Raw genomic sequence first — 23,301 nt, forward strand, 5'->3', positions numbered from 1 at the left:
TGTATTAAATTTCTTCTGTAAAAATAATTAATAATTTTTTTTTTAATATTTTTATCACCGCGCGACGACGTCGCATGCGTTTATCTTGCGTTTGATTGGCTTATTCTTCTGGATGTATCTAAAATCAGAGTTACGGAATCATGTGACGAGCAGCGCTGAATATAAGATCTATGCACATCTACATAACACACATTCAATGGAGTAAAAACATAAATACATGTCTCTGTATCAAAAATAAGTTGTAGGTAATTGTTTAACTCTCAATAACGAAATTTTGACAAAAATACACTCGACGGACGTGTTTTTGCGTGGAAGCAAAGTAAAAATTAAAAAAAAAAAATTTGCCACCGATGATTCTGAAATCGATAGTTGTCCGTTAAAGTTCATGCGTGCAAGGGTTAGAAAAGAAATCGTATCAAAATAGAAAATAAAAGTATTAAGAAAACAACGTAGAAAAAAATCGGTAATATTAAGTACGGATAGATCTTTCTGCTTTAATCTCTTTTGTTATTGTCGCTGTTAATCGGTATTCTCGTCATGGCGAGAACCTGTCAAACAGGAATGTTTTCTTCGCCATTTCGAACGTAAAAGGGATATCTCGCGGTTTCCGAGCTGTGCAACAAAAGAGGGAGGAAGAGAAGAGTGTCCGGCATTTAATTAAGTCGTAAATAAACTTCGAAAGTTAGAATATAATTCGATTAAAACAATCGATCAAAACAACTCTTTATTGTAGGTACTTACTCCTTGACGTTTGTCTACCTTGGAGAAGCTGATGGCTAGGTCCTTCGTGCAATGCGACCTGGTTGCGTCTTATATGGACGGGGTGCACGTTAAAATCGCAGAGGCTTATAAACCACCGAGAAAGATTGGTCTACCAGCAGCATACAACAACCGACTGCCAGATGTATCAAAATTGGTATATGATTTCAGCCTGGAGAAATCAGTGCTTGAGAAGGTAAAATGCAGTTTCGGTAAATATATAGTATAACGCCCCCACCTTAGATTTTCTTCAAATTTGAAAAATATGTTTATTTTGATGTCCCTTAATTTTTCTAAGAAGGAAAATCGTCGTTCAATTCTTCTTTTTTATTAAAAATTTTTTTTATGTGTATGTATAAAGTAGGGAAACATTCTATTATTTCTTTTCTATTGTAAATAACGATTTTCTGCTTTATACATATAGCAGAGAATAAATAATGCACGCGCGGTATTTTTAAAGTCATAAACTTGTTTTTTTTTATTTACCGATATTAAAAAATTTTTTTATAAAAAAGAAGAATTGAGCGACGATTTTCCTTTTTAGGAAAGTAAAAAGACATTAAAACAAACACATTTTCCGAATTTGAAGAAAATCCAAAGTGGGGGCGTTATACTATATATTTACCGCAGTTTCTTATGCACTTTAATATTCAACACATGCAAAGTTTCCAAATGCATCAATTTCTGATTTTTTTAATTATTTCTAATTGACTGATATATGATCAGATGTGTGAATGGCGTAAAGCTAGACAAGCTTGCAACAAAGCGCGTCAGGCTCGATTGAAGGAAAAGAAGAAGAAAGAGAAAGAGGAATCTCCTCCCTCACCTTCGCCGTTAAATTGTACTAAGCAGCTGTCTATCAATGCACCACCTGCTCCCGAAACGACGATACTCACACCACAGCCTCTATTACCTCCAGTGAACGACCTCCAGGATCTTGTTAAAACAAATGGAGGTCTGGACTATGCTGATTTTGACAATGACACAAGTAGCCCTTTCGATAACATGGAATTGAAAACCATCAACGATATGGAGGAATTGGCACAGGTTACTGGAGAGCTTTCGTCATACATTTTGTTAAACCGCGTTTTAAATAAAATTAATTTTATGCTCGACACTTTTCGAATACAGGTTTTGCAACCAAGATCGCAGTGGGTACCCGCGGGAAAATTAGAGAACATTATAAACGAACTTACGATCGATGATACGACCGAAATATCTAAGGAGGAGGAGGAAATTGATGTAGATAATCAAGTGGACGACGAAACCGAATTAGATACACCTACAACCGAAAATCATCGTAGCGTTTCAGTGATAATGCAGGAGCTTCAGAAAGAATTGGAACGACCTGTTATGGAGGTAATAATTTTTTTCTTATTTATATATATATAACGTAATTAATTCAATCAATTTCTCCTTCCTACAGAACTGGAAGCCATGGCCCGATTTAGAAAGTCCAGACAGCGATTCTCCTACAACTACAAGACACGACAATTTGACGTCGTCAGATCACACGAAACCACTGGTAGATTTGTTGTCAGACATGACTGAGAATGATTTAAAATTAGTTGTGCAACTAAACGACATGGGATTTCCTAAATGCAGAGTGGCGCGTGCGGTATTAGAGCTAGGTGGTGCGGATAAAAAAAAAATCGTAGAGTATCTATTGGCCGTTCAATCCTTGGTGGAGACTGGCGTCTCGAGTGATTGTGCTGAAACAACGCTGACTCTTGCGGAGCATGATCAATCAAAGGCGAAAACCTACTGTGAGACTTTGTGCACATTGAAAGATTTAGGATTTCCCGAAAACGAAGCTTTCACGGCATTAGTAAAGTGTAACTTCGATCGTGATAAGGCGTTAGATCTACTGGTCGCTTGAATAGAGAATTAAGTTATTATTCGTAAAGCAAAAAGTCGCATAATATTTTTTTGCAATTCGATTTCAAAACCGCAAAATAGAAAATTATAATTTTTATATATTACGTCAAGCCAAAATAACAAACGTATATTTTAATAAAAATAATAATGTTATTAATGAAACTAGTCTTGAATAATGATAAGAAATTACGTAAAGTACGATTTTATATTTTAATTTAATTCAATTCGCTGTTATATCGAAAAATTTGTTGAATTTCTACTGGGCATTATAGTCGCTATTAATAGTTGCAATGTTGCGAAATAAATTACAATTGCAACAAACTAGAGATTTAATTTACGAACTACTCACAGAGATTTCATTTAAACGCGCAACAGACAACTTTTTATTGCCTAATATTTTATTATACAGAGGTAGAGTCTATTATTAATGAAATTTTTTACAAGGAAAATTCATCACGTGACGCAGTGCCAATCGCGGTTATTCATTGCACTCGAATGTGCAAACGCAACGGCGCAACTGAAAATTTAAAGAAAACTCATGAATTAGTACATTTAATTGTTATATGATTATTTGGTACACTACCTTCTGCTGCAACACAGAGCGATTGTTATTATGCACCATATTATGGGATCGTGGATATCGATAATAATCCATGCTTCTGTAAATATCGGTTGCTGGCATTGAGAATTTACACAAATGCTAGTGGGTCCGTTCATTAATAAATTGTACAAAGTATAGTTTGTAGATAATATAAAGTCCAGCTTGGTATTTTTAAAAAGTGGCTTATAGAGCACTGTCACAGAGCCATTTTCAGGAAAACCAGACGTATTGAGCGTATGCCTATACCTGAAATATACTTGTATTAAAATTACGAGATACTTATATTTGTGCGAAAAAAAAAGAGGCAAAATTCCTATTTAAGAGATTCCTCCTCGATTACCTCTCGGTATAAACTTTTCTTAGCGCTAATTCCAACAGGGAGCAAGTGACGTTTTCGTGAACCTCGTGGACTTTTAACAGCTGCCGTGGCAATTTGATTATAGTATCGTGGTTCATCGGAAACAAGTCCTTCGTTTTTATGTACAATTTTATATTTGTGCTTAACACATTTGTGTCATAGCGCGTCTTAAAACATCTGTGATTAAATATACATATACACATAAATTGTAAATTACTTTATATACATATTTTAGAAGTAAAACAATTGTTCAGGTTTATTTTTCATCCGCGCATAATTTATTTCTGATTGATATTTTAACAAGCTTACCCGGATGCCAAAAAATCTCTCTCATAAGTAAACGTTAAATATAATTGCGAAATTAATTGCTGTAGAAGCGGATATGATATATAATTTAAATACTCATTTGCGTCAAATCGAATGCAAGGAGCTGACAGGAACCCATTCAATGGCAAATATGTCAACCTAAAAAAACGTATATTGAACCAAAATTCAGACATACAAATTAATTATAATTTAATTTTTAGATTTCTACAAATTTAAATTTAATTTAATAAATAGAATATTTTGTAAAATGTTAATATAAGTAACAACCTGTTTGAGCATGCAGAAATTACAGTGAGCTCAGAGGCTATAGTCAGTCTGTTGGGTAATTCTTTCAATTGATTCTTATCTACATACAGCTCTCGGAGTTTTGGGAGAGAGCCGACCCATTCCGGTAATGCGACGAGCTGGTTTCCCGAGACAGACAGTATTTCCAGATTATTCAGTTGGCTTAGTTCTGTTTTCGTTTTGCTTATGTGAGTCAATAAGTCATCTTTTCCCACAGTAATCTTGTGATCTTGACAAACTTACCAACCGACAGTCTCTCTATAAAGTTGTCGTTCAAGGATAACGATTTCAAATTGCTCAAATTGCCAATGCAGGCAGGTATCACCTGCAGCTTGTTGGCACTCAGATCCAGCACTGTTAACTGATCCATCCTCCCGAGTTCTTTGGGCAGCTCCTCGATCCGATTACCATACATGTACAAGTTGGTTACATTGTACAGCTCATTGATCCAGGGTGGCAGAGTGGTGAGCTTGTTCCACTTGAGGTATATCTCCTGAACATGAGCGCCGTGAAGTCTCATCACTTCTGGAAACTCTACAAGGCCCCTGCAGTTCCAGTGGAGTATGACCTTGCTCTTGACCTCGTTTGCCATCTCTATGGGATCTGGGTCCATGTTGGAAATGCAAAATTAGTTAGTGACATCGGAGTGCGCCTGAGTTGAGGGGAGGACTGTCAACATCGAGGCCAGACGGTGATAGAACAAAAATAGCTCGGCCCACTCTCTACATTTGTATTAATAAGCATTCACGATGGTGTTTGCAAAAGCATCGGGAAATGCACGACCGCCGTGCTGGAAAGGGAGCAAATTAACATTGTTTCGCTCACCCATGACGGACTGTATTGTTAATCGGGACTGCGGAATGCCAATGTTAGTTATCTTAATTTATCTGACGCTAATAAACGAAGAATTGGTGTGGGAGGATATACTTTCAGGCGTGTCTGCTGCAGCAGAAAGTCCAGCGCGGGCGCATCTCACTCCGCGTTATCCTGTTTCACCCTCGCAAGTCTCTTGTCCGCTCGCGGCATCTCCTCGGTGCGCTCTTAAAATTTTTCCCGATCGCTATATGCATCCTGCACGCGATCGATGGCATACTTCTCATTTCTCATTCCCTCGGCATGATTATCAGCTGATTCGTGACGTCAGAAATAAGAGCTCGACGCACAAGAGCGGCGTAACGGACTTAAATCGTAGACGTACAGCAGCGCGCGAGCCTCGCGCGGCAGTAATTCGCGAATCGAAAGCGGCTCTCGATGCGAGTGTAGCTCTGTGGCGGTGGACGGCGAGCTTCACGATGTGGTGAAAGTTGTGCAGTTTGCTTTTGCTAATGGACGGACTCGCGAGTGACTTTGACTGTGCGATCGTGCTCAAGACGGCAAACGAAGAGAAAGAGTTAACGTTCGCAGAATTCGCCGTACCTCTCCATCTTCGCTCGATTCGATTAGGCTAGCTGGTCATCGAGCGCCGTGACATAACCTTCGCAAAGGTGAGCAAACTTCTCTAGATCGGTCGAAATAAATAAAATCCGTGTATTTCGCAGTGTTCCTCGCTCACCGTGAAAAGTAAACAAGTTCAGCGACCCGCAACGTCTTCGCGATTAATAGTAACATGATTCCGAAATGATGTCACGTATACCCTCGTATGCATTTCTCCCGTGCGTCCGGATCACGCGTTTTTTATTTCATCGAACGGTGGTTTCGTGTCTGTCTTTTTTAATTCGCAGAGGGATGAATCACCGGTTTGTTTCTACTCGGCTAAGTTCTTATCTCCCCCTGAGAGAGTGACGAGCCGAGAGAAGCCTTTTCTCTAAGCAAGGGTGTGCTATCGTGCAAAACGATTTCGGATAACTCCAGCGGAACGAGCTTTCGAGCAATTTTTACACTCCGGAGATTCCACCTAGTACGTAAGGACGAATTTATCGGCGAACATCCTCCGTATTCCGACATTGCAAGCTCGAAAATTCTCGTGTATCTCGGAGTGTTCGCTATCAATCCATGTCTTCAACCGAATACTCTTTATCCGCGATGTGGCTAGATGCGCAGTTTAAAAAGAAGCGAGTAATCTCCATGAATTACTCAATCACAGCAGTCGGCCGTAAAACAGGTTTTCTCGACGCGGATGTATCGTTACGATCGTCATCGTCAAAAATCTTTTTCCGCTATCGCATTTTTTCGTATTGCGGTGTAACATATGTTACAATCTCGCCAGGAGACAGTCCCGGATGGAGTGAACGTTCCCGTAACCCCGTAATGGATTTTCCACCACCGTGGTATATTTCGCCGAAATCACGAGATCGAGAGAAAGAGAGATGAAGAGGAACGTGAAACGTTTCCCTTTCGCTTGGCGGTGAAAGCGTATACCTGTCGCCAGGGCGGTCGCGCCGCTCATTGTCAGACAATTAAATAAAACGGGAGACCGCGAATCTACGGCGGATATTTATTCGCCGCATGTGCTCTACACCCCATGGCGACGTGCTAATTGATGGCTATTCACCGTCATTGATCCAATTGCAACCAATATCACGAACCCTCAGTCGGGAAGTTATAATATATCATCTAACGATAGTAACGTGTCGAAGCGAAGCGTAGATCGACGTGTTGCATTTCTTATACAATTACTTCAACGCATTACATCATAATATTGCGTAATTAATCACGATTGTGTTTGACCTCCTTCCCACGAGACTGGATTTTTTTTCCTGGGTCACCTAATGGCAGTTTCGCGTAATCTCCGAATGATATTTGCACCGCAATTTGTCACAGCCGGCCAGAGTCTGCCTCGACTTTGTCTCGCAACGAGAAACCACTTGGCACTTACAACCGTTTCCACCAGCATGGATTAACTTTAATCTCGATTCAACTCGCTTTTTGTCTTATTCGAGTGCTTTTAAAATACGAAAGAGATTAAAAAGGTTATTAAACCGAGATTAAAGTTAATGCGCATTGGTAGAAATGGCTTTTAGTGGATCTGAAAATGTGAGCTTTCAAAAGTGTTGCATCTCCATTTAACAATTCGGAGATTTTCTTTGGGCTCCCAAGTTTCACATTAAATTTCACATTAACCCTATCGACTTAACGCAATTTGTAAATTGAGACTGCAAGGCGTGAGAAATTTTAAGTATTATTTAGACGGAGATAAACCGCGTGTGCCAGAAAAATATTCTGCAATTGCAAAACCGCGTGTGTTAAGAATTGAGTTCTTAACGGAATGGATACCATTAAAGGAACACAGCGCAGAAATGTTCGCCGTAATGAGACTTGATATAGCATCGCATGCATGCCTGCACGATATTATGCGCGGTTTAATGTAACGAAACTTCTCGGCAACAGAATTCTCTTGTATATACTATGTCGTATTCTCGCACTTCCTTTCACCTGCAAGGTCTTTGACTGATTGACATTTCCCGTTAATCTGTTTGATGAATTTTTACGTAACAAACATTCAGAAGTAAAGCTCCACGAATGTAAAATATATCGCAGACTTTCGTTTCGAACTAACTCTAATTTTTATTCGTAGAAATGTTTGATATTAATTTATTTAAAAAATTTCCTCATTCGAATAAAAAAAAGAAATTAAGGAAATTTTGACCCACTCTTGAGATTCGAAGTTGTTACAATAAGATTTTACCGTACATCGTCGCACGTAACAATTTCTGGTACTTTCATATTACTTTCACGAATTGGCTTCACGCTAGAATTAATCCGTTCGAACGTCACGGTTCTATCGTGAGAATAATTTACGTCGATTGATCAATAATCAGAATTCTTGCCCTGCTTCCGGCGAGCTTATGATGCCCATCTTCTTCGGAAATTTTCTGGTATTTCAATATGAGATTCCTGCAGCACGGGGTTAATTATTGATCGCGTATCGACGTCACTTTTGTTTAAGTCTATTGCCTTAAGTTTTTTTTTTTTTTTTTTTTTTTTTAAATAGTTATATATAGTGTTAGAAGAGCTTTTTATCAGCAAAATATAATTCTTCGTGTTCAAAAATTTCGTGTAAATATCGTAGCATATTGTTTTGATTAATCGAAACGCTTACAAACGAAAAATCAAGTTTAACTTGAGAGATTTTTTTCGAAAGTGCACGCTTAAAATTATACATGCAGACCCAAAACATTGCTTATCTATTCTAATCGTTTCAACTTCGTTCGTAAATTTATTTTTACCAAAGAAACAAAGCTCTTATCTTTGTTATTTTTTTTTTTTTTTTTTTTTTTCCTTTAGTACTTCTTCCGGACTAACAAAACGTCCTGTTTTCTTTTTACCAGCATTCGTCACAATTATCAAATCTAATCGGGGTTACTGCGGCTAAACTACCGGCAGATAACGGAGTTGGTTTTCATCTAAACCGGAACGTTTTTGTTCCTCGCGACTGTTGTTTCGTTTACTTCTTAATTAAATCCAGGGACTTCGTTACGTGTTATTTAGCGGGATGCGCTCGTGAGAATTGAGCAATCCTAATCGAAAACTATTGATGTGTATCGTACTTTGACGTGTTACGCAATTAAGTCGAGATAGTTACCTGGCACAATGTTACCTCGCCAAGATAGCCGGCGGAAAAATTAACGATACGAGAACACTCGTAACGATAACAAATTCAGCTCCTCGTTCGTTTCATCGCCGTGTTTCGTTTCATTGAAAAAATCGGAACAATGGATGCTTATGCGAGCCGAGCAACACGCGTGAGCGAACGCACATGTCCACAAGGTATCTTTATCCGTTGGTTTACATGCTACTTTTTTTTTTTTTCTTCACCAAGCATGACATAGACCGCAGATACAAGCCAAACGTCGACTTGACTTTTCCGTGCTCGATACTTGTTAGTTGCCCTCATTAAAAAAAAAAAATAAAATATCCATTTATACAACCCATTGGCGACAGTGTAAACGCATGAGTGATACAAATCCTTATCGTTATTAGTACGATAGATTACTAGATAGATTCCTCACGAAAAATTTTAGCAGTTTATCGCTTTCTTCAATTATCATTTATTTTTAATTGCTTATCACGCTTTATCGTTGCTCGATATAACTCAAGCTCCCGGTGGATGTAGTTTGTTTATAAATACACGTTGATTTTTCTTTCAATGGTCACTTATCACACGCTGCGTCGTTCGTGAAATAATCATCACATTAATATTTTTTTTTATTAAATTTTCTTTTTTTTTCCCAGATGTCCCATGATCATCATATGATGAACAGTACGGAGAGTGTTTCCCACGGTATGCACATGGCTCATCACGGTATGGATCATGGCAGCATGGACCACAGCAGCATGGACCACGGCAGCATGCATCATAGTATCGAGGCCTCGACGAGCGATGCATGCAGTGGGATGAGCATGCACGGTATGTCGGTACGTATGACCCAAGTCGTTCGAAACACAGTGCCATTAACTACCCTACTCTTCACACAATTAGATGACGTTCCACACCGGCTTCTGTGAATTTGTGCTGTTCGAGAATTGGAAGATCTCGTCGATAGGCGGCCTTATCGGCTCGATGATCGGCATCGCTATCATGGCCGCGCTCTACGAGGGTTTAAAATATTACCGAGAGTATCTATTTTGGAAAACGTACAATGCCTTGCAGTACAGGAGCGTTACGATGCCTAGCGAAAAGAATGTAGTGGCCGAGGACAACCGGGTCGTTCAGTAAGCTCTCTGACGTTCACGGTTCTTTTAATAGATGATCTCGCAACAAGCCTTGCTTTTCCATCATTCTTACTCGTATAGGAATATTTATTAATGTTGTTTTATTATATTAATAATTGAGAAAGAAGTCTAGAAAATGGCATCTTAAGAGGTGTCATACGAGTGCATTTTAATAGATATTATATAATCAGAAAGAAGCAACATTTTTTTGCGGGATCAAACTTTTAAAGGAGCAAGTATAGTATATATAAATGACATGCGTAGTTTGTAAGTCTAATCGTTAATCTGCTTTTCTAGTATGGTTGGCGAAGTAATCCACAAACAACCGTAAGTAAAGTTTTACGAGGCACTGAGATTTTTTTTCAGAATTACGCCTGGTCCATTAATGATTGTATCATTAATTGACATGATCCAGCTTGTAAATAACGCTATTGTTTTATTAAACAAATCCGAATTAAAATGCATGGGTAATTTTTATTATTTTTTTTCCTTCGGGCGCGGATAAATACTATTTGTCAAATATGTTTTTAATATAATCTATCAATATGTCAATAATTTTATAATATAATTACTAATAGTTCTTTATACTATTTTACAAATAAGTGGATGTTCGTAAATTTGTTAGTCATTTTGAGTTTTGCATGTTTTTAAAATTTTGAATTGATTCGAATGTAATATGTTGTATTTATCTGTGCAGGCCGACTATGATGTCCTGGATGCATGTGTTTCAAACGTTTCTACACATCATACAGATTGTTCTATCTTACTTTTTGATGCTAATATTCATGACTTACAACGTCTGGCTATGCTGTGCCGTAGTATTGGGTGCTGCGATTGGTTATTTTTTATTCGGTTGGAAAAAATCAGTGATCGTAGACGTTACAGAACATTGTCATTAGCATTTAGTTAATTACTCTAATTTGCTCTTCCGTACTTGTGCAAAAGTGCGCGTGCGACCGCGTTCTATCGAAAATAAGAAAATTAATAAGAGGACAAAGATTAAAAAGGAAAATTGCCTTTTGGACATCGAGAGAAAACAGAGAATTAATGTTTTTTTTAATTCATGATATACAGTGAATATATATAAAGCAGGATTCAACAGAAAGTGGAAACTATTTATTTTAGTTTCGTAGTTTAGCTTTTATTCTCCTTCGTATAATTCCTGATTTTTATCTTAAAAAGATAACATGCCAATCATATTTAAGTTACCTTTAATCAAACATTTTTTAGAATTTTATGTACGTATATTTTACATACAAACAGAACACAATTTATTAAAATAATTATAGTACTTTTGTGTCTCTTGAAATAATATAATTTCATAAAGAACTATTGGGAGCTTGAATCTTAGATGCTTATAAATATAATAAATGTAAATATTATTAAAGAAATATTCATTTAAGAATATATTGTCCAATCTGCATACTTCTTCCCATTTTTAGATTTCTATCATCCGTTTTTATTGTTCTTCTTTTATAAAAAATATTTGTTACACATCAGCAATGCAAATACGTGGGAAAGAGTATGTTTTAGTTTAGAGTCTATTTTAATTATTTTAAATAATTGTAAAAACATACCATTACAACAACACATTAACGTATTTTATTACGCGTTAATATGTAAATTGCATATGTAAAGTATCGTGAAATACAATCTCACATGCGAAAAAAAGGGAAGGAAGTTGACGAAGTCAAAACTGCAATTTATCTCTTTTTAATCCCCATATTATAAACTCTGTTTCATTCTCTTAGGTATTACATTTCTTGATTTTTACTTAAATACTTTTATAAAATATTCTTGTCGTACACAAGTAAAGGAGAAATTCTTTTTTATAGAGAAAGGGTCATGTTAACCGATTTACAAGAATATGACAATTTTTAAACAAGCACAGTGTAAATTCTTTTTCTTGCAAAATCGATTTCTAGAGTTATAAAATCTTAAGGCATACACACATACATATATGTATATGTATACATATATATATTTTTTTTACACAAGTCATTTATATACGAGAAATGGTCTTTTTTTACTAAATATGTAAAAATAATAAATATAACAATCGATACCCGCGTTTTTTCCACAAATAAGATCTTTATATACGTGCAGCAGTATTGCTTTAAAAATAATTCATATAGAGATTGGCATAAAAATGCCTGTGGATTTATGATAATTAAGAGGTGATCATCACCTTGATATGATTAATTTTATGCGCTTAACGTCTTATTCCTATTATTAACGTTCTATGTTTTATTATAAATTTATATATAGCCATATATAAAAAGCACCAGCATATTTCATACGCAATTAATTCAAACTATTAAAAAATCATTACATACTTTTTCCTTGTACTCTGTATACGAGGCATTTCTAAAAAAAATCAAATACCATCTAAATGAGATACGTAGAGTTACAGGAACACATTATATGTATCAGTAACCGTACAAAAAGCTTCATAACACATCTCTCGTAATATTTATAGGAAAATCGTTAATTGAATGTATTATATTCCAAGAACAAACAAGTATATGTTGCATTTTGTACAAACGTCAAATTCACATATAAATACTGAGTATTCATAGCAAGATCTTCCTTAAATAAAGTTTCTCACTGTTCTCAGATATACATCGCGAGGATAAGGCAAACTTAGATTACAAAGCTAAAATTACAATTTATGCCTATTTCTTACGTTGTAAATTAATTCATAGTTATTATTCTTATTTTTTTTTTTTTTTTATTAATATTATTATTATCGTCATTATTATTTTATCACAAGCCAATGGTGTATGAGACACTTAAAATACTGTTAGTAGCTTAAGAGCTGCACAAAGCGTTGATATAATAAGGACGTTTAACCTGATCTTATATCTTACGGTTGTATTTTGGAAAGATCAATCACAATATGTTATTCATCTTATATACGATCTCTCTGGCTCGAATATTTCGTTGAGATTCGTAAAAAGGGCGAATATAAATTAGCCAATAAAAAAAGCGCTGTTTTACTGTTAATATTATAATATCCTATATGATTCATTCTTTAGAACTCTCAACTGGTTTAAGTAAAAAACTTAAAGCAATATTCCATTTACACACAACTGATGCAATTCCAGTGTCAACAAAGAAAGTTTGCCTTATAATGAAGAGAGTATTGTAGACAGGCAAGAGATTCTCTTCAAATTACTTTGTTAGACCTAAAAACAAAGTATGTCAAAAATAAAAATTCGATATTTTATATATAATTTGTAAAAATGTATCTGAAACCGAAGGAATTGTGAAAAAAGATTACAGTTATTTGAAATATTTCAACAAACAGTCATTCAGATTCTTTACAGGCTATAAAAAAAATTGTACTTTTCGCTCTAAATATGAAAAAAATAAGACAGATCAAACAAAAAAACCCTCTTACAGTTATATTGTGTAATATACATTCTTACAGATGTTAAATTGAGTAAGCACCGTTTCTACGAGTTCAATAACGATGTTCCTTCCAAACATAAAGAAAACTTTCACGATTGTAAAAATATTGATTTACGTCGTATAAAGACCGTATGTGTTTATTTTTTATTTGAATCTGTGTATCTTGAAAAAAAATTTATCATGCATTACTTCGTTAGAACACAAAAATAAATTGTTAGAATCACAAGCCATGACCTACTCAGCGCCGGAAACGGGCATACAGCAGCTCGTACGATGCTGGGACTGCTGTTTAGAGAGATCGACAGTGTCTTCCACTAAAGGTCGCTCTAACCTAGCTTCCAGTCGTGCCCACGCATCAACCGCTGCCCCAAAAGCTGCCTCGACATTAGTGGCGTCTTTCGCCGATGTTTCAACTAAGGGAGGATTACCATTTTCTGAACACCAAGCTTGAGCTTCTTCTGTATAAACCTGTTTCTCGGATTCAGGAACATCCACCTTTCAAAAGAGAGGAATACTTTACAGCACAAGATAAGTCTACTCGATAAAATTTTTGCACATTTTGACTCTCACAGCATACCTTATTACCAACAACAATAAATGGAAAAGTAGAGCCCTCCTGAACATCCGCATACTTGAGAAATTCCGATCTCCATAGTGCCAAATTCTTAAAACTTGTCCTATCGTCTACCGCGTAAGTAAGTAAGCAAATGTCTGAACCTCTGTAAAAGGGCGTTCTGAGAGTTTTAAATCTTTCCTGCCCAGCTGTGTCCCATATCTGTAGCGTATATGCCTCGCCGTTGATTTCGATATCCTTGTTTAGAAACTCTACACCAATAGTGTGAAAACTGTGTTCGTCAAAGTGATTCGATACAAATCTGTTCATAAGGCAGGACTTTCCAACCCCGCCATCCCCAAGAATCACCACTTTCAAAAGAGTAGACCTTTGCAAGTTACGGTTCTGTAGATTATTGCTACCTCTGCCCATACTCAACGACGTAGCTGCATTATTCGTCGACATTTTCGAACTTAAGACTTGTTTACCTTATTCTCTTAAAGATACCCGATACTTATTTCAATGGTGACAAAATTATCTTGGCAAGAGCAGTTTCGTTTGTCAACTATTAATCTGTGTACTCAACAAGCACTCGTTCAAAGCCTAGACAGACCTAGACAAACCTTGTAACTTCTTTGATCAGCTGATTCAGAGTTCAAGTATTCAACACCTAGAGAATTCGTTTTCTCAATGCTCGCCAAACTACGTATCGAGATTTTGTCTCTGCGTTATCCGTGAGATTTCTCCCTCTTTACCTCTCTCTCGCTCTCTCTCTCTTTCTTGTTCACATCAAATAGTCAACACATAAGAGTACCTTGACGTTTTCAATCTCTCTCGAATCCGCTGCATAACCTCTCGCGTACGTGGATCGTTCGGCGCAAATTTCTCGTCGACCGCGCAATTTTAAAGCCTCAGTAAACAAAAGTTCGCGCAACTTCCTCTATTTTAATTCAACAGTCGTGACTATAAGTCGCGCCCTGGCACAGTGTGAGCAAATGTTCTTTGTCGACACTCACGAGAAACAACGAGCGATAGAGCGATACGCTCATCGACAGGAGCAACGCATTCCTGGCTCTCCGGCAGTGTCGTCGGTCGTGCGTATCGACCTCTGAACATCAGCACCACTCGATCGGCGAGTAACCACGGATTTTAGTCATTTTTTAGTCAGGCGCCCGCTTTGATACCATTACAGACAATGCAGACGACAAAGAAGAAACGCCCGTAGTCAGCGTAATCCTATACTACTTATTGCACATGCGCAACTTTATTTTTTTATAGTTTACTAGAACAAACGCTTCGCGTGCGCTATTTTTCGAAGTCTCAATTCGTGCGCGTTATTATAATTAAATATCTATAGTCGACGACGTATTATCAGTTCAAGAGACCCAATTACGAACAAGAAAAAAAATTGTACGACTTACCAATCTGCATGAGCGTCAGCGGAGTTGTAGATTTCTGCCGGTGGCTGTAACATAAAGAGAAAAATATTAATGTAGACATGATAGTTAGTTCATAGGTTTAACATAAAAAAAAGTAAAAGTTCTTTTTTTTTATTTAATTTAAAAAATTGATATTTACCTAAAAGTTGCTCCGCCGATGCAAGATGCCCCCCGGGCCTGCTCCTCCTCTCAGTTTGGACGTCGTGACGAGTCCTCCTTCCGCGCACAAGTCACTCGCGAATCATCCCGACCGTGATTCTACTGTCGCGAAATTTACTGAACACTATATCGCGCGTTATTTTTTCGCACTGCTGAAAAAAGAAAATCCTGAAAAAGAAGACAGGTTACAGGCTTACCCAATCTGCATACAGCGGAGTTGTAAAATTCTGCCGGTGGCTGTAACATAAAAAGAAAAATATTAATGTAGACGTGCCGAAAAATTAACAAGATTAATAAAAAAAAAGATAAAAATTTTTTTTTAATAAAGATATAATTTAATAAAATTCATGCTTACCTATAAGTTGCTCCGCCGATGCATGATGCCTCCTGGTGGGCCTGCTCATCCTCTCAGATGGGACGTGACGAGCCATCCTTCCGCGCACAAGTAACTCGCGAACGTACTCCCGTAAAAATAATCGTATAAAAACGTCCGTAAACTAGCGGCACTCCCGAGACGACCGACGAACCGGCTGCGGTTCGTATGATGACTGATATCGGCGCACGGCACTTTAAGTTCTCATTAATCGATGCGAAGCAGCGGAGTTTCTCTTGATCTGAAACACACAAATTAAAGAATTATTTTATAGATATCACATTCAAAGCATTTTATTCCAAAGACAAATTTATACTTACCCTGGGGTTGCTCCGCCGGGGCAGGATACCCTTCCTGGGCCTCCTCCTCCTCTCAGGATGTCCTCGGGATGTCAGGTTGATCCTTGCGCTTGCACCAAGCGGCGAACGAAATACGGCTGCGATATGAAACGTTCCCCGCACTGTCTTTCTCAAGTTTTTTAAATTCCGCACTGTCTTTCTCAAGTTCTTTAAATTCCGCACTGTCTTTCTCAAGTTCTTTAAATCCCGCACTGTCTTTCTCAAGTTCTTTAAATCCCGAACTGTCTTTCTCAAGTTCTTTAAATCCCGCACTGTCTTTCTCAAGTTCTTTAAATCCCGAACTGTCTTTCTCAAGTTCTTTAAATCCCGAACTGTCTTTCTCAAGTTCTTTAAATCCCGCACTGTCTTTCTCAAGTTCTTTAAATCCCGCACTGTCTTTCTCAAGTTCTTTAAACCCGAACTGTCTTTCTCAAGTTCTTTAAATGAATCACTCGAAACACGTTGAGAGTCTCAGCCGCGACGGAGAAGACGTGCGCGAGGTGCGGATCTCACGTTCTGACGATGGCGGATGCAAGATAGTCTACGATACTTCCGAGATAGTCCACGACACTCACGAGATAGTCTACGATACTCCCGACCGTCTCAAATCTTCGAATTCGATACGAGAAACGGGCTACGACGCACGGATGCCTCGACATTTTCGTTTCGAACTCGGACCGCGTGCTCGCCATGACCTCTAGTAGTACGCAGTAGTTGTCGAGTCATTGTTCTGCGCACTGGACACTCGCGTGATAGTCCACGACATTTGCGACCGTCTTAAATCCTCGAATTCGACACTAGAAACCGGCTACGACGCACGGATGCCTCGACATTTTCGTTTCGAACTCGAACCGCGTGCTCGACGTGTCCTCTAGCAGCACGCAGTAGCACGAGTCCACATAGTCCGATACGAGCTCGCGATCATGCGATAGATGGAGCGCTGTGATTGGTCGGCGCGCTAGGGAAATTACGCGTCGACCAATCACAGCGTTTCACTAAACAGATACACGATGATAAACCTTGAGAGAGGACACATACAGAAGCCTCAACATTTTCGTCACGAAACCGATGATCTCCGCGTGGCCAAGTGTCCTTTCGTTCGCAGAGTTACGTAAGCTCGTTGCAAGCTTGCTGTCAGGCGATCCATGGAGTGCTGTGAGTGTTCGACGCGCTAAAGTTTTCTATCACCCTTTGATCGTCGCCGAGGACGTAGCCAGAACACGATCGCTGGTGATTACAGGTAAGACGCGGGAAAATTATTTTTGTTCGGACATATTAATTAAATATTAATAAATAGGATCTTATCAAAGCTCGTGTAATAATTCAGGGACTCGGTACGTTCGGATGGTTTACGGTTCTCGTGAAAAATGACACGCAAAATCCAAAATAATTCGCATGCATATATTTAAAATATTTTATCTTAAATATAAATTTGTAGTTTTAATTAATGTATATCGTGGTGTGCGTCGAGTCTCACACAAAGCGCATAGTATGTTCGTACCGTTCCAATATATACCTGGAAAAAAACATACATAAAAATAATATATAATGGAATATTAATAGCATATTAAAAATTATTTTTACTCTTTAGCTGCACAATCTCCTATCCAATCAGACATATTCATCATCATATGGAACAATCGTTCTAAATATTGCTTAATGCACATTTTAATAGCGTCTTTTGTATAGCATTGAAAAGGTATATATTTTGTTTCGAATAAAATTCGAACATTGCTATAACTTTCAATTTCTTTGTTAAATATTTCCCACACCTAAAAAAAAAAATTTTTGTTAATTAAAAAAAAAAACTTACATTAAATATTTATTGCTACATTTACATTGAAAATAATATATACATTTGCATATTTACTTTTATTTCCAACTTATTTTTTTTTATAAAAACAATTATTTCTTACCTGCAACCATTTCTTGAACAATATATCTCGCAATGATTCTTTATGTTTAAAGCGTTGTAAAGCATAAATAGCTTCAATGCCTTCTTCAACATTCCTGACTTCTTCGAATATACAGTTAATTAAATTTTTAACCATGCTTTCCAATTCTGTTACAAACTTTCTAAACTTCAGCATATTTTCTAGCCATGAAGATTTTGTAAGATTCAAAATATCGTCGCGGATTAATTTGATTTCGTCAAGGCTTTCATAAAATAGGTTCTCTATTTGACGACAGTAAGCATCGTACTCGATACCCCTTGGGCCGCCAATCATTCCCACTTTATTGCACCTGTTGAAATTACGTGCGTTTGTATAACGGTATACGTACTGAGTTCAATTTTAATGTTTTAATATATATGACTTAAAAATATGCAAAGTTCTATTGCGTTTTACCTTCCGAATACTATTGAAGAATCACATATTTCAATAATATCGTAACATCTTTGCACAAACGTATCAATATAATTAAATATTAATCGTTCGTTTACGTCCCAAGTATTACTGGATTGAATGAGGGCAGTAATTTTCATGACCTGCAATAAATTTTACAAAAAAGATGATAGATAATCGAATTTTTTTTTAATTAAAAATTATTTCACAAACATATTAATTTCATATACTTCGTTATATATCATTTTATACGTTTGGCAACAAGAAATACATTTCCAAAGTATGTTTATTCCATTTTCCGCCTGTCCTTCCAATATTACTTGCAAATCAATATAATTCTTACATTGATGTACTATTTGAGTACTTACAGCTTGACAAAGTACTTCTATATTGCTCCTAAAATACATAAAATTAAAATATAATTATTATGTCATTTTTAATTTACGAGAAATTAAAATAATTTTCAGACAAAGTAGACATTAAACTATTATGTATATCAACTGTAAATAAAGTAACTTAAAAAATTATTTAAACATCTTAATGGTACATTAATGAGGATAAAAACGAAAACAATACAATATGTTGTAAAATGGAGATTCCGTCCAGATAAACAATATTATAAAAAATATTTTCTTTGTAGCCCCTTCAACGTCATCCAGACATTTCAGATTATCACAAGCTTCTGATAGAACTTTCAGGTACGTGATATTTGAGGCTGCTTGCTCCAATTCTTCGCGAAGTTTTAGTGTCAAAAATTGAAAAGCATGCACGCTCGGCGAACAGACGTTCTCTAATAGACGTAATATTGATTGAATTTCCACGCTTGACAATTGATCGTGCAAACAGCACAAATTAAAATCTGTAAATAAAATATTTCATAAATTATTTTGAAACAGAACTGTAAGTTTATAGTAAACGTAATTGTCATTAACAGTTTGCAATTATATAACTACATAAAGTACAGTAATATTTGAAATTAACATCTCGCTATCCAATATTGCAATATATTAAATATGGTTTGTTCATCTTTGCTTGTCGATGTGCTCTTCAATACTTGTCGTATTTGTCTTATCCAATACCGCACAGTTCTTTCGAATCTGTCTATCAATGCCTTCTTTGTTTCAGTAGAAACACGCGAACTATCGGTTTCTAATAAATTCGGCTTTTCGTTTCTCGATGGTGTGGAAATATCGGCGAGACTTTCTGCTGGTACGTACAACTTGATCAAACCGATCGGTTTGTAAACCCACTCAGTCAAGCACATTAGAAAATTGTGTAGATTAAAAAACAGATTATTTCTGATAACTGTCTTTTGTTAAAGAAAAAAAAAATTCTGGCATTTAAAAAATATCAATTATTTACTATTTTTAGAATTCAGAACCAATGCAATTTAATATAAAAACTTTTATTTTAATAATGTAATATTAAATGACTATAAAAGATTAAGCGTTAAAAAAAGGATACTTTCTGGCCATTCACCATTCTCGCGTGCAACAGTTGTATACATATTCTCCATTACTCTCAACACACACATCATTGCATTGCTATTGATGCTGCCAAATGCAACTGTGGTATGAAAATTGTCGACTGTAAATACGTGCCAAGGTGTTCGTAAGAAATATACAAAATCAACCTGGTCATTATCTGGGATGCTTAATTGCGCTTTCAGTGTATCAGCTTGAAAATATATACATAATAATGTGAAAGCTGGATTTTCAAAATACTCATAAACCATAGCACAACAATTCTTCCAGTCCTCATCTTTGATGGAAGGAAAAATTGTGAGATCCTTTACATACTGCACCTAAAACAAGGTGTAAAAAATTATTTTTATATACCTATTAGATAAAGATAAAAGATCTTTCACTTCCATTAAAAAAAAAAAAAAAAAAAATACATTAAATTATCAGATAAATAATATTGTAAAAAAAACCAGAAGAAATGAAATATGATTCAATTATGACAACTGACCCGTGTATATAAATGTGTTTAAATAGAGAATGATAAAAGAAACACTAACTAGTTTATTTAAATCGTGTTCTTTGAAGATTGGCTTGACCGGTTCGAAAGCGAGTTCCTCTTCAGTTTCAGGACTCTCTAAAACATTATAAAATACTTTTTTATATTATAAAATAATTAATTAATGATTAATTACCCCAATTTTTGTTAATCGATTAATCAAATACCGAAATGTCTAAACAAAATAAAATTAAAAAAAACCTTGTCGATCAAAATCTTCTTCGTCAGTCTCCATGTCCAGAAATTCTCGATGAGATTCCAACGGCGATTTATTAATTTTCTCCATCTTTTGTTTAATTTCGTTCAGCAACAAAATATACCAGAAACGATCGCCGTGGACGCAAACAGGTTTTGCTGTGTCACTTACCACCTACAAAAATTATTCGTTAAATGTTAGTGAATGGTTTTTCGTAGCTGAGTGGTAGTTGAGTAAATAAGTTGCTAAGTAACGTTGCATTTCGTGCTCCATTATGCCTAACAAAATTATAGCGGAGATTATCTACAGTAACAAAATACACGTTCCACCGGTTGTCGCGTGTCGGTGCCAGATGTCGTCGCGTGTAAAAAAAAAGAAAGAGAGAGAGAAAGAGATTTATGACGTGTCAATAAATGAGCGAGACCGCAGCAGCTTCGTGTTGCTCCGCGTTCGCCCTTCTAGCGGCGCGACGCCGCTGCTCCTTTAAATGTTAAATTACAATTTAAAAGAAATCAAAGAAATTTAAGGGTTCACTGTGCCTTGCATCATTCGATCGAGCTAGATACTGCAGCACAACTCAGTGTCTACCGCAAGTGGGTGCCGTGCCGCTGCGAAATATTACTGCACACACGATTGGTCAATCTTTTGACGCATAAACAGTGTGCTAACACCAGCTAACACGCTTACTCGGACGCTTCATCATTCGACTTACGCAACCACGTGTTAGTACTCCAATCTCCAATTACTCAAAGATTGAATTTAACTTAATTGGTGCGAAGGCTGCCACGAGTAATGATAATTCAGCTTATCGTTATCAACCGTTGCCGTTGCCACATAAACTAATATCTGGCTATTTTACGTTTCATTATTAAATAAAGTGGTGTCCACGCTGCTAATTGTTAGTCAAAAAATATGAACACGGAACTCCCGTTCGTTGAGTCGGTGGAGATGCTGCGGAACACTCTGCCGCATTATCACACCTTGTTGGAGGCGATCTTCGTGCTTTGTATAGTGTGGTACATAAACAAAAAGCGGAGCAATGGCCAGGATTCTGTGCCCTCGAGGGAGCTGGTGGAGCGTAAGTTGGCCGAGTGGCAGCCTGAATCTCTTGTGCCGGAAACGCCAAAGAATCATCCCTCGCTGTTCCCCAGATACATTACCTCCAGGGTGGGAAAGCAGGTGACAGTGAACGGCAAAAACTGCTTGAACCTAGCGACACATAACTACTTGGGTTTGGGCGATAATGTAGAGCTGATAGAAAGTGCCGAAGCAGCGATTAAAAAGTACGGCGTTGGATCTTGCGGGCCTCGAGGCTTCTACGGCACCGTTGACGTTCACCTTGAGCTGGAGGACCGCCTAGCTAAGTTCATGGGCATGGAGGAAGCGATAATCTACTCCTACGGGTTCGTCACCGTGTCCTCGGCGATCCCAGCTTACTGCAAGCGCAATGACTTGATATTCGTTGACGAGAAAGTTAACTTTGCTATACAAAAGGGATTAGACGCGTCGCGAGGGAACATTCAATATTTTAAACACAACGATGTCGAAGATTTACGCAATCTCTTGATGAAGCAAGAAGAAATAGATAAGCGACGTCCCAAAAAAGCTGCAAAAACCAAACGCTTTTTAATTGTGGAAGGAATTTACACAAACACGGGAAAGATTTGTCCTCTGCCCGAATTATTGGAGCTTTGCAAAAAATACAAGCTGAGAGTCTTTATTGACGAGTCAATATCGTTTGGTACTATTGGCCAGTACGGGAGAGGCGTTACCGAATACTTTAACATTCCCAGAAGTGAAATAGATATAATAATAGGTAAAAAAAATAATTCTACTAATATAGTATTTTTTAAATATATGACGATGTATAATAATTGTTTATATTTTTTAGGATCTTTAGAATACGCGATAGGAACTGTTGGAGGCTTTTGTGTGGGAACGTCTTTTGTCATTGATCATCAACGTTTATCTGGTCTCGGCTATTGTTTTTCGGCGTCTCAACCACCTCTCTTAGCATCTGCTGCTATTACTTCTCTAGACACGATCGAAAATAATCCACAAATATTTCAATCTCTGAAAAATAACGCCTTATTAGTAGACAAAGGTCTCAAAGACATTCCAACGTTGGTATGCTCGAGTTTTGCGGAATCGCCTTTAAAACATGTATATTTGAGAGAACAGAAAGAACGTGACATCGAAGAAAGATTGCTATCGGCAATTTCGAAAAGGTGTATAGAATATAGCTTAGCGATTATACTGCCTGTTTACCTGGAAGCCGAAAGAACTTTACCTAGACCTAGTCTTAAATTATGTATATCTGCTAGTCTGGATAATAGTGATATCATGCTTGCATTAGACACTTTGAAAAGATGTACAGAAGAAGTCTTGTTTTATGAATAAAGTAAGTAAATAAATAATTCTTAAAGAGAAATAAAGATTTTAATATTTTACTTCGTTAAAGACATTTAATATTAATATTTATTTTTGTACTAGTGTATGTATAAAACATACACGAATTCAAAATAAATAACACATTTAACAAAATACATTATTGTGTCAATAAAATGCTTTCGAAATTACGTTAAAGTATATTTTAATTATAAAT

General features: G+C 36.8%; 7 protein-coding genes across 16 annotated transcripts in view; 3 read left to right on the top strand and 4 right to left on the bottom strand.

The window, feature by feature from the left end:
• LOC139107185 (vitellogenin-3-like) overlaps positions 1-17,678 on the bottom strand; it is an 85,830-nt gene extending 68,152 nt beyond the window's left edge. The window contains exon 1 of the mRNA XM_070664568.1: positions 17,671-17,678. The gene's annotated coding sequence lies outside the window, so the exon portion shown is untranslated. The remainder of the gene's footprint in view (positions 1-17,670) is intronic.
• LOC139107204 (ubiquitin-associated protein 1) lies at positions 163-3,862 on the top strand. 3 transcript variants are annotated; one of them, XM_070664618.1, is made up of 6 exons: positions 262-473; positions 560-664; positions 734-955; positions 1,486-1,806; positions 1,891-2,118; positions 2,186-3,862. In XM_070664618.1, the coding sequence occupies exons 3-6, from the start codon at positions 773-775 to the stop codon at positions 2,636-2,638; spliced, it is 1,185 nt and encodes a 394-aa protein (XP_070520719.1). In that variant the 5' UTR covers positions 262-473; positions 560-664; positions 734-772; the 3' UTR covers positions 2,639-3,862. The 3 variants fall into 3 exon arrangements, with proteins under 3 accessions (XP_070520721.1, XP_070520720.1, XP_070520719.1); XM_070664620.1 differs by lacking the exons at positions 262-473; positions 560-664 and adding an exon at positions 163-241; XM_070664619.1 differs by lacking the exons at positions 262-473; positions 560-664 and adding an exon at positions 164-245.
• On the bottom strand, positions 2,992-5,370 carry LOC139107203 (leucine-rich repeat-containing protein 28). 4 transcript variants are annotated; one of them, XM_070664615.1, is made up of 8 exons: positions 5,136-5,370; positions 5,034-5,061; positions 4,452-4,811; positions 4,191-4,377; positions 3,906-4,061; positions 3,579-3,773; positions 3,221-3,484; positions 2,992-3,154 (listed from the first exon to the last, which is right to left on the bottom strand). In XM_070664615.1, the coding sequence occupies exons 2-8, from the start codon at positions 5,035-5,037 to the stop codon at positions 3,091-3,093; spliced, it is 1,230 nt and encodes a 409-aa protein (XP_070520716.1). In that variant the 5' UTR covers positions 5,038-5,061; positions 5,136-5,370; the 3' UTR covers positions 2,992-3,090. The 4 variants fall into 4 exon arrangements, with proteins under 4 accessions (XP_070520716.1, XP_070520717.1, XP_070520714.1 ...); XM_070664616.1 differs by lacking the exon at positions 5,034-5,061; XM_070664613.1 differs by having other exon boundaries at positions 4,452-5,061.
• On the top strand, positions 5,458-11,556 carry Ctr1a (Copper transporter 1A). 4 transcript variants are annotated; one of them, XM_070664637.1, is made up of 5 exons: positions 5,459-5,692; positions 9,381-9,563; positions 9,628-9,860; positions 10,158-10,187; positions 10,558-11,556. In XM_070664637.1, exons 2-5 carry the CDS (start codon positions 9,381-9,383, stop codon positions 10,757-10,759), a joined length of 648 nt encoding a protein of 215 aa, XP_070520738.1. In that variant the 5' UTR covers positions 5,459-5,692; the 3' UTR covers positions 10,760-11,556. The 4 variants fall into 4 exon arrangements, with proteins under 4 accessions (XP_070520742.1, XP_070520738.1, XP_070520741.1 ...); XM_070664640.1 differs by lacking the exon at positions 5,459-5,692 and adding an exon at positions 5,785-6,105; XM_070664638.1 differs by lacking the exon at positions 5,459-5,692 and adding an exon at positions 8,417-8,915.
• Positions 12,566-15,038, bottom strand: Rab9 (RAS oncogene family member Rab9). Of its 2 annotated transcripts, none has more exons than XM_070664633.1 (3): positions 13,852-15,038; positions 13,513-13,769; positions 12,566-13,048 (listed from the first exon to the last, which is right to left on the bottom strand). In XM_070664633.1, exons 1-3 carry the CDS (start codon positions 14,290-14,292, stop codon positions 13,030-13,032), a joined length of 717 nt encoding a protein of 238 aa, XP_070520734.1. In that variant the 5' UTR covers positions 14,293-15,038; the 3' UTR covers positions 12,566-13,029. The 2 variants fall into 2 exon arrangements, with proteins under 2 accessions (XP_070520734.1, XP_070520733.1); XM_070664632.1 differs by lacking the exon at positions 12,566-13,048 and adding an exon at positions 13,255-13,436.
• LOC139107195 (uncharacterized) lies at positions 17,543-20,819 on the bottom strand. Its single transcript, XM_070664595.1, has 10 exons — positions 20,702-20,819; positions 20,502-20,578; positions 19,946-20,285; positions 19,463-19,786; positions 19,058-19,340; positions 18,712-18,877; positions 18,485-18,624; positions 18,053-18,380; positions 17,721-17,908; positions 17,543-17,652 (listed from the first exon to the last, which is right to left on the bottom strand). The coding sequence occupies exons 1-10, from the start codon at positions 20,784-20,786 to the stop codon at positions 17,610-17,612; spliced, it is 1,974 nt and encodes a 657-aa protein (XP_070520696.1). The 5' UTR covers positions 20,787-20,819; the 3' UTR covers positions 17,543-17,609.
• Positions 20,820-21,109: 290 nt separating this feature from the next.
• Spt-i (serine palmitoyltransferase subunit I) lies at positions 21,110-23,275 on the top strand. The gene is made up of 2 exons (XM_070664606.1): positions 21,110-22,512; positions 22,588-23,275. The coding sequence occupies exons 1-2, from the start codon at positions 21,609-21,611 to the stop codon at positions 23,094-23,096; spliced, it is 1,413 nt and encodes a 470-aa protein (XP_070520707.1). The 5' UTR covers positions 21,110-21,608; the 3' UTR covers positions 23,097-23,275.
• The last annotated feature ends 26 nt before the right edge of the window (positions 23,276-23,301 follow it).

The sequence above is a fragment of the Cardiocondyla obscurior genome, linkage group LG12 (assembly GCF_019399895.1).
Source record: "Cardiocondyla obscurior isolate alpha-2009 linkage group LG12, Cobs3.1, whole genome shotgun sequence".
Taxonomy (NCBI): domain Eukaryota; kingdom Metazoa; phylum Arthropoda; class Insecta; order Hymenoptera; family Formicidae; genus Cardiocondyla; species Cardiocondyla obscurior.